The following is a 10506-nucleotide window of genomic DNA, read 5'->3' on the forward strand; positions in this document are numbered from 1 at the left end:
GAGTGTGTGTGTGTGTGTGTGTGTGTGTGTGTGTGTGTGTGTGTGTGTGTGTGTGTGTGTGTGTGTGTGTGTACCCAGTTTATAGCAAGCACACACACTTAGGATGAGACAGCTGTGCTTGTTTTTGATGCAAACAGTCTCAGCTGTGTTTGAGGACAAGATGTCTTAAGTTGGCCCAAAACTTTGATTGAGCAAATTCTTATCCGCTTATTATAATAAAGGTAACCCTTCTGTGTTTAGAAGCTTTAATCATTCTAGAAAATGACCACAATGTCCCATTTCAATACTTCTATCACCATCAAATTGAAGTTGAATTCAGGAGTTACTTCATGTTATTCTTATTGTCAGCAAATCACATGAAACCAACAACGTGTTATAGATCTTATAATACTACATTTAAGCGGAAGATAATTAAAGGTATGATTAAAGAATTAAATCAAGATTTTGGACACGTGTTTTTTCTCTCTTGAAAGAAAGATAGATTAGAGGATACAACCTTTGTGTATAGTTAATATAAACCACATGGTACAGCAGGCTAGCTTAGCTTAGCAAAACGACTGGAAGCAGAGGGAAACTGTTCTGTCTGAAAGTCACCAAGTGTGGAGAAAACAATTTGTGTTTTTTTTAGGGCTTAGTGCAACACTATGTCTTTATAATCAAGAAGGAGAATATATTGTTTACGTTTTTTTAAAGGTTACCTAGGATAATTCCCTAAAACAGTTGTCAAACAAAACACAAAAGTGCATTTTTATCCACATTTTGTCATAGTTTTGAATAAAAAGGCAACACAGACAGATATTTGTTAGCAAGATCAGTTGTGTTTTTGTCTTTCGATGGGATTTATTGGCAAAGAGCATTGAGACGGATTCAAATACAGAGTTTTTCCAGCCAGCCCTGATGAAGTCATTATGTAACATCTGGAGGGTCAGTGTGTGTTTGGATGTGTGTGAAGAGTGGGGGTGGTGCTCTGGGATCGGTCAGTATGACAGAGAAGGACTGGAAAGTTTGTGTTACTGGTGTGTGTGTGTGTGTGTGTGTGTGTGTGTGTGTGTGTGTGTGTGTGTGAGAGAGAAACAGTGTGTGTCCGTGTGAGATAGAGAGTGTGCGTGTGTGTGTGTGTGTGTGTGTGTGTGTGTGTGTGTGTGCATAAGGAGAAAGATGGTGGGGGGGATTTTATAAGAAAGGGGGGGGCCTACAGGCGGCGAAAATGAGACGTTTTTCCATTTGTCATCGTCTGGGTTTATTCTTCATTATCCCCTTCTGTTCATCTGCAGAACTATACACACACACACACACAGAGATAACGTCTGACTCATAGATTTGACCTTTGACCCGGGATGTTTTCCACACTATGTCTCTCTGTCTCCATTCTGACATTTCCTAATTTGAACACACTTCCTGTCGCGCTCCTTGGCTTCTTTTAATCAAGTTTGAAAACATTTATGAGACTGAAAGAGAGGGAGAGGCCACAGTGTGACACAGGAAATGGATATTAGGGTTTGTAATGGATCTGCTGTGATTTCTGTCACTCTTCAGAGCTGTGTGATTGTGTATTTCTGAGTGGGTGGAGAGTAAACACAAGTGGCCCGGCTGGACGTCACGCCTCCATTTATTCTCTCATCCTGTTGTTTACATCCGATAACCATCCCCACCCCCAAAACAACCCCGTCTAAAGAAAGAAGTCAGATAACAGTGTCAAGACTGATGTTGTCATTTTTGTATATTTAGGAGCTTAAATCTTAGTAATTTAAGGATTTATCTGAATGAAATCGGAAGAGCTGCTTCGTTTTTAGAAGTGGTAGTTTTGTGCAGAAACGTGTAACATCTTCGAAGGATTTTGCAAAGGTCCCTTGATAACCTTTTAAAACTATACAATCGATAACTATGTTAAAAAACGTTATTTTGATGGCACTTCGCAATCGTACAAGAAACAATCTCCTTTATAGTTGTAGAGAATAAACATGAACATTACGGATATAATGCCTTGTTTATTTTCCGAGTCTTAGGATCATGTCTAGAATCTGGGCCACGGAGTGTGTGTTGTACTTTTATCCTCATGAGAAAATGCTGGAGTCTCATGCATGTCTGTGGAGCTAGGTCACTCTGCAGACATTACGGAGGGAGTGATGTAATGACACAGATGCTGGTGTCTGCTTGTGGAGACTGTAAGCACTGTGTTGGAAATGATGCTTTCACACATCAAGCTGCACCGAGTCCAAACCAACCCCCCCATCCCCCCCTCCGATAAGGCCAAAGATAGCAGCTTGAAGGCCTGTGATTCGTCTTGCTGACACACACAATATCAATACAACAGCCTCGAGCCTCAGCGCTGTTACAACCAATGATAAGACTTCAATACAGTCCTGTTTACAGCCAGGGTTATCTAACGTACACATATGATGGACTTAGTGCTTTAAAGAGATTTATTTTGGCTAAATGTTTCATCATGTGTACCATACTATTATTATTGAATGATCACTGAACAGCTGTTTTTCATGCTCTTAGAAGGCCAATCATGGTCCTAACAGATTACATCTGAATCGTTTTCATGCCTGACATTCAGACTGAAAAGCCATTTGAACTCCTTTATTTAGCTCAGTTCGGTCTGTTTGCAGCTTGATTGGAAAAAACTGGCCTGATTTTCAGAAAAATTGTATGAGGGTCAAGCATGCCAAGAAAGACCTTTTGGAAACACAGGGCGGATACACTTAAATATTTTAGTCTTACACATTGGACATGACTGTATGTCTATGTCTACCACATTTCTGTTTTTGTACAGGGTGTCATTATGATTATTTTTGGCTTATGCAAAATGTAAACTTTCACGATAGTCAAAGAAATATGCAGATTTAAGAGTTGTTATTTCTTCTTTGAAAGTCGAACACACTTTATAACTGTAACTATAACCTGCATGGCTTTGGTCCTGAAATACAACAGCTTCAAAAAGCTCTTTTATTGGATTTCGTTTAGCCTCGGATGTACTTTGTTTGTGTGGGATGCTAGTAAGGTAAACTTCGGCTTGCTACGCTAACCCGCTAATGTTAGCTTTCAGCTTACAGCGCAACTGAGCCTGTGAACTTAACAAAGGTCATAGTCTGATGAAAAACAGTATGATGTTTCTTCACCTTGTTCTTTTTGCCTTTTTAAACTTAAAGTTCTTGTGCAGAATTGAACGTATTGAATGATTGTGCAGATACAGTTTCTACACTTCAGCTCAGTGTTTAAGCAGCACATTGTTAGCATTCCTGCAGATTCTCACAAACTGTGGCTCACAGCTGCAGAACTAGTGCAGCGGAGGTTCAGATATTCAAATGGCTTGCTCTTTTTATCTTAAAGTGTTTTGGGAAATTTCACCCGAGGGCGAGAATGTTGTGAAGAAGACAGAGAAACTGCATTTTTCTGAGACAGGCTGGGAAACTGAGCTCCAAGAAGTATTTCCTCTATTTGCCAAATACCATACAGCTGAGTTATTGTTTCTTCCCTGGAACTGTACTTTTATAAAAAAAACTGACACAAACATTTTACATTTTTCACTTCCTTCTTGTTGGTTCTCCCAAAAAATATGTATTATGCATCTTCTCAGTGCATGCTTTAGATATATTATATCAAGCCTGAATGCAACTAAATTATTTGTATTACCTAGGACACTCGTTTTCAATCTCAGTGAGACTTCCTAGATAAATTAAGTGTTGTATTTAAACAGTGACAATTCATTAACAAGGCAGTTTCAAACAACTTTACTGACATTTCAACTTTAAAAGTAATTCGACACAAAACTTAAAGAAGAAATTAGCTTTTGTTGCCTATATTTATGAGATTTTGGCCTAAACATAATCAAACGTATTGTCGAATGAGTTATTGCCTGCTCCTGCATTTGCAATGCATCATGGATACATAATTATCACCAGATTTCTTTGATACTGAAGAAAACATAAAATAAATGTGATGTTACACGAGCAAGTTCGGCAGATATTTCAAAGTGGATTTATGGACGTTTATTTATGTTGAAATAAAATCAATTTCTAATCAATTTCTTTATTTAATAAATGCACAACACTGCTTGGGAAGTAGATACACAGTTCTTGCAGTACAGTTTTTATGACTGGTTGTGAGATTGTAAGTTATCTCTTTAGACTTTAATATGATTATAATGGAACACGTGTTTGTAATGTGTGATAGATAAGAGCCTCGATCCAAATCAAACAAGTGAGTCATTCAGTGTATTCTGACATGACGTTTGTGTGTGCCTTTTTTCTTAGTGTATTTGTGGAGTCGTATCATCCGCCAAAGTACACACAGATGAGTCCAAGGTACACACACACTAATACACACACTCGAGGGAGATGACCCTTGTCCTTTGTGGGTCTGTGTGTGTGTTTGTATCAGAGTTTCCTGAGACCCTTTCACATCTGCTTTTTAGGGGAGGAAGGTGTCAGTCTTTCCTCTTCCTCCTCATCCCCCCCCCCCCCGAAGTTTAAACCTGGAGGAATTAGAAACCTGAGGACATTCCTTCCCTTCTTTACCTTCTCCTAAACCATTCATTTAACTGCTAACTAGTGACCAATACAGCTGTGGGGCTTTTATTGTGAAGCTTCACTCTTCACTCTGCTGTGTTAATTACCCTCAGAAAGAAGGATGTCTGTCTTTTGGCAGGAATACGGAAACATTACCTGCCCCTTTTTAAAGAAAGTAAGTGGAGAAGGTGTAGCATGGTCCAAGGAAGAAGTCATTACATTTTGGAGCGGATACAACAGTTTAGTTTTCTTGTTTTTACAGTACATTTTGTTTGTAATTGTACTACTCTTAGATAATTGTTCTGCTCAAACTCATCTGCCCATCTCTGACCCAGTTCTCGCCCTTCGTCCCAATGTCTCTGATTTAAATTAAGATCAGGCCTAATAAAAAAGTTTCTGAAAGGATTGTCTCTCTTAGGATGACACAGGATTTCTTCACAAAAACACTGATTCCCCCGTATAACTCTAGAGATAATCAGCATTCCCTCCAGCGTCTACCGTCTTCGATTGCAGCTTAATTAAAAGATTACAATCTGCACATTCAGCGAGGTTATTCAGGAAAATATGAGAAAGGCCTCTTTGTTATCCCCTCCGCGTCTTCAGTTACAGATTATTGCCCTACTTCCAGTTTGAACTCCCAGTTTTTCTCATTCAGACTTCAGGTTGGGTTTCCCAGCTGGAGTGTGTCGAGTTACAGTGCACCTCAAATAACACCTCTATGTCGGGATGAAGAGACAAAGAGCGTTCTGTTGTGTGTGATGGGCTACACTGGCCTGCATCACGTTTTAACCACACACTCCCACCGCTGAGATGACAGGGAGCGTACACAAATCCTCACTAGAAGCGCCTTTCCTTCGACCTCTCCCATTTCCTCTTTTTAAACAACATCAGGCTTTATCCCTTTCTGGGGGAAAGTCTAACATTCTGGGCTGCAACTGAAGCCCCAGTGAAGCCGGTGTTTGTTATTTTGGCGAATTATCCCCATTTAAAGTATGCCCAATTAGCTATTAGAAGCTCTTTTCTTCAATGCACCCATTGATCTACAGACACCTTTTACTGGATTATTTCAAATGAACACTTTGTGTTTTGTATAAACATGTCTTTTTCTAGGATTCCCAAGCAGATTTATGGATGTTTTTTTGTGATGGATTTAGAAAAAAAGCACATTTTGTTTAGACCAACTGCGACAGAAGGGCGTTTGAGGGTTGAGGGTTTTTAAACAGTTTAATTTCCCTCCGTGGGTTTCTGTTGCAACTTCTGAGGGCGATGTCAAAGGTCATTTAAACCCACAAAACATGGCTTTGTTTATTTTTAAAGATGGGTTCTGTATGTAATTACTCCACCCTAAAAACGACTCCATTTTTTTGTTCACGCCCATGATGTTTTTTTTTACTATTTTTGACTGATAAAAAATCAATCTGATTTTCCTTGCTCCTTCTTAGGACTGATTTGAAAATCTAAGAAAAAGATGTACAACCATAAAACCCTAAAATATGTCGTCAGTTGAAGCAGCCTCATACAGTATCTTGGCGATGGAAATGAACCCATTCAGTGGATTAATGTGTAAATATTTGACTTCCCCTTCTTGCAGTAGGTTCACGGTATGCTGTCAGTGTTTACACACATACACACACACGCACACACGCACACACGCTGTGTGTGTGTGTGTGTGTGTGTGTGTGTGTGTGTGTGTGTGTGTGTGTGTGTGTGTGTGTGTGTGTGTGTGTGTGTGTGTGTGTGTGTGTGTGTGTGTGTGTGTGTGTGTGTGTGTGTGTGTGTGATTGAGGCCACATGCTTTGGCGATCGGTCATCCACCCTGGTTCTGTTTCCTCCGTCTTCATTTCACTCTCACTTTATACGCTCTGATGTTTTTTGTCGTCCATCTTCTCTCTGGTGTTTCGTGCCTCTGTCTGAAATGTAGATGTGACTGTAGATTTCCAGCCCTTTTCCCTTCCTAACCTCTTTTGCTTTCCTTTCCTTCTCTCCTTTTAATTTTTTTCTTTCCCTCGTTTCCTTTTCCTCATTCCTGACCTTACTTCCTTCTATTCCTTTACTCTCATGTCCTAACCTCTCCTACCTTACCTGCTCTATTCCTTCTTTTTTGCCTTTTCTTCTCCTTCAGTATCTTTTCCTTCCCTTCTTTCCTTTCCCTCCTCCTTTACGCTTTTTTCTTCCATTTCCTTTCTTCTTTCCATGAGTCCGACTTTTCCTTTCCTCCCCTCTATTCTGTCCTTTCTTTGCTTTCTCTCCTTTCACTCATTTTCTTTTGCCCCTTTCCTTCCCTTTTCCTTCCTTCTTGCACTCTCTGTACACTTTTCCTTTGGCCTTTACAACTTAAAAAAAGTAATTCTCTTTTCTTCCTCTAACTCGAAAACGTGCTTCCATTTGCTTAACTCTCCTCAGGCAACAGTTCATAACGTCACAGTTTCATGTGTTTTTTATTAAAATAGTTTATACTCTTTTCATTGGCTGAGCACAGACTGGCTAATATTTGATTGGACGTGTTCAGGGTATCCTAACCGGCAACAGAATTACATCAGAAGTATTTTTATGTTCTGAAGTGGGCTATGAGTTCGAGCGAGGACAGACTATTGCATTGAATAATGTGGATTAGTTGTATTAGATTTAGTCACTTAGCAACAAATACATGTGATGAGATTAGTTCACTCTCTGCAATTAAAAGCTAACTTTCCTTGGAATGAACTGTACTTTTCTTAATACCAGCACAAGGTGTACTATTCGTTTTTTTAGGGTAAAATCTGAGAAAAAGGCAACAAAAAAGCTAACCATTCTTTGATTCCTCCTAGGTTATGATTGTTTAGTTTTTCTCTGTTTCATATCATTGTTGAATTGTTGAAAATATTATAAGGTTTTGCAATATTGGTGAAACGGAACAAGGGACTTTTACAAACAACAATAACATTTTTTATTTATTATGAAAATACCTGAAATCACAGTTTATTGGCAGATTTGTTTTCATATAACATATCATTTATTTAGGATTTGCTGCCTGGTTAACAGAAATCAGAAGCCTCTGTAGTGTGGCAAAACAATTTAGCTTCAAAAAAGACAAACCTTTTTAGGTGCTTCATACATTTCCTTTGACATTTTAACACAGCTGATGTGTGTCAGTATGTTATCAACACCTCACCTGCAGGGCTCTTTGTTAACCTCCGTCACAACACCTGAAGAGGAGGAGGACACAACATCTGCACGCTCGACCTGATGAGAGATGACAGAAAGAGATAGACAGCAGGAATGTGGAGGAGGAGGGCGAAGGGGGGGGGGGGAGAAGATTAGGAGGAGGAGGGCGGGGTGCTCACTTCTTCATGTGTGTTAAACATGTGAGAGATACAGGGAAATCAGAATCTGTATACTTGATTTATCCTGGGGGATTTTGCGAATTAAAACATCAATTCAAAAAAAGACTTCAAAATGTAAACCAACATAAGAAGTGAAGGTAAAAGTAGGAAAGACAATGTTACAATGTCTATTTAATGGAATTTGCTCATGTTGGTAGTGTTGGATATCTTCATTATTATGTTTTAAATGTTTTCCTTTTATGCACAATGTTTCATATTTAATTCTCAGTCAAAACATGTCCCTGGGCTGTTTTAAAAAAAAAAACATTTAATTCTAATAATAGACTGAGTTATTCTATTCTTAGATGTTCTACAAAATGATGCTGCAGGGACAACTTCTCCATGTGATTTGTAAATGTGCCCACACTGAGAGAAAGAGAAACAGTGAAAGACTATTATAAAAGTCTTTAATTATCTGCTTCAGTGTTCCCTGGGGGGGATGGCAGGGACAACTTCAAGGAGAGGGGGCAATAAACAGTCTGTAATTACAGGCAGGCTGTCCTACCCTCTATCTTTATATAATGATCTGTCTCTGCTTTGAATTGTCATTAAATACATTTTCTCTTCCTCTCTTTAGCACTTCTCCGAGCTCCTGGACGATCTCTCCCAGGATGCTCTGCTGGGTCAGCTACTCAGCGACCCTTTTCTCTCAGGGGTGAGAGGCGGAGGCGTGGAGGCCATGGAGGGGGAGGACGGCAGCGACCTGTCCCCCTCCTCCCCCCTCCCCCCCCACATCACAGCGGAGCACAGCTACTCGCTCTGCGGAGACAGCAGGCCTCAGTCCCCGCTGTCGCACCTGACCGGAGAGCAAGGCAGCGACGCAGGTACATAAAGCCTTCAAAATAAAAGCACCCTTATAGTATACACCAATAACTTCATTAATAACTCAGGTAGTAATCCCTCATTCTCTTCCTTACTTCTTTCCTTTCCTTTATGTATTCCTTCCTTTCTTCATTTTCTCCCCCTTTCTCTCCCTCTTACCATTCAAGTCCATCTTAAAGGACAGAGAACAAGAAACCATTGGTCGATGTGATTGCGCTTATATCCCATCATTGAAGTCGTTTTAAACTTGTGCCAGTTTTCAATGTTTCATAATAGTTTATTTTATTTGCATATTGACTGGTTAAAGTGAGATTTTATTTGTGTTTTACGACCGCTGTATTCGTCTGCCTGTATTGTTTTGTGTTCATTTGTTTTTTACCTGGTTAAATAAAGGATATATATATATTTATATATACTTCCTTTGTGCTTTCATTTCCTTCATTCCTTCTGAGAATGACTTTCTTTCTTCCGTGCTTCCTAATCGTTCCTGCTAAAATGCTAATTAAAAGCGCAATTTCAGTTAAAAGCAGTCATGAGTTAAAAATGTATTATACCTGCAAATCTGATGTGTTCTTCTTGCAGTGATTTACAAACTACATAAAAAGTGAAAACAAGATTTCCTTTAACATTATAAAATAAATGATAAAAAGATGCATTTGAGCAGAATTGACCTCCCAGAAACCCTGACATGTCTCCTCTTGCTCCTCAGAGTCTGATGGAGAGTCAGCTGATTGGCCCATGGAGCAGGAGGACTCCATCGACAGCCTCCTGTGTGAGACCCCCTCCCTGCTCCCCACCCTCTCCCTCTCTCTGGTCCCAGGTGAGGGGCCCCGGGCTCCTGAAAGCCCCGCTGTGGCCCCTGCTGTCCCCCCCTCCCCCCCAGCTCAGCCCAGAGTCAACAGCAGCCAGGGCAAAGCCTTCAAGGTGAGGAGGACACAGGACGATAGGGATGAAAACTGATGTTTTTGATGATCATTGGAATGTTGTTTAACACTGTTGTCTATCTACAGGTTAAAGAGGAGAACATCATCCCGCAGATTAAACTGGAGCCTCATGAAGTCGACCAGTTTCTCAATCTTTCACCCAAAGGTCTGAATCTGTCCTTTTTTCCTCTCACTGTTTGTCAGTTATCTAACGCAACAAGGACCCCTGCTGGAGCTTTGTTGTTACATCATGATATCCTTTGCATAGTCAAGTATCATAAATATCACTTTAAAGGTCTTACAAGCATAATTTATGCATTTAAATGTATTAAAACTACAAAGAATATCTTATATTATGTAGAGCAATATACTTGCATTATCCCAAATGAAAACCATACGTTAGTTTATTGGTTATCTGCCGAAAGCAGTCAGAAATTTTATTTATATACAGTTTAAAGACACTTTTTAACAATTCTACCTTTTTCAATCTGGGTGATTAAAAGGATTATTTATTTTAGTCTTTGGATGTCTCAGTGTTAAGTAATCAGAAAACAACCAGTTGTAAAAGTTGAAAAGTTTGGTTGTCTTTTCAGAGGAACAGACATAGTGAATAATTTGGCTCCCATTTAACAACTCCTAAAACGCTGGAACTTAAGTTATCAAAGACACAGGCTGAGAATAAATTAGAAATATGAACTTCAGCGGTCCTTTAAGAACAGCTTAACTCATCAATACCTTTATATATTATCCTTAAATACTTCTAGTTTTAATCTTTCAAATGCTTCCTCCGGTCTCAGGTCTCGAGGTGCTGCAGATGCCTCCCACTCCTCCCAGTTCCCACGGCAGTGACTCTGAGGGGAGTCAGAGTCCCGTCCACGCCCCGCC

At 39.8% G+C, this 10506-nt stretch overlaps 1 protein-coding gene across 1 annotated transcript in view; it reads left to right on the forward strand.

Annotated features, from left to right (window-relative positions):
* creb3l2 (cAMP responsive element binding protein 3-like 2) overlaps nucleotides 1-10502 on the forward strand; it is a gene marked incomplete at its 3' end in the record, with an annotated part of 19589 nt that extends 9087 nt beyond the window's left edge. Inside the window, exons 2-5 of the mRNA XM_010772308.1 lie at nucleotides 8454-8700; nucleotides 9408-9622; nucleotides 9709-9787; nucleotides 10419-10502. Coding sequence (XP_010770610.1) covers nucleotides 8454-8700; nucleotides 9408-9622; nucleotides 9709-9787; nucleotides 10419-10502 — 625 coding nt within the window. The remainder of the gene's footprint in view (nucleotides 1-8453; nucleotides 8701-9407; nucleotides 9623-9708; nucleotides 9788-10418) is intronic.
* Between the last annotated feature and the right edge of the window lie 4 nt (nucleotides 10503-10506).

This window comes from Notothenia coriiceps, unplaced genomic scaffold, assembly GCF_000735185.1.
Source record: "Notothenia coriiceps isolate Sejong01 unplaced genomic scaffold, NC01 NC01_scaffold00011125, whole genome shotgun sequence".
In the NCBI taxonomy this organism is placed as follows: Eukaryota; Metazoa; Chordata; class Actinopteri; order Perciformes; family Nototheniidae; genus Notothenia; species Notothenia coriiceps.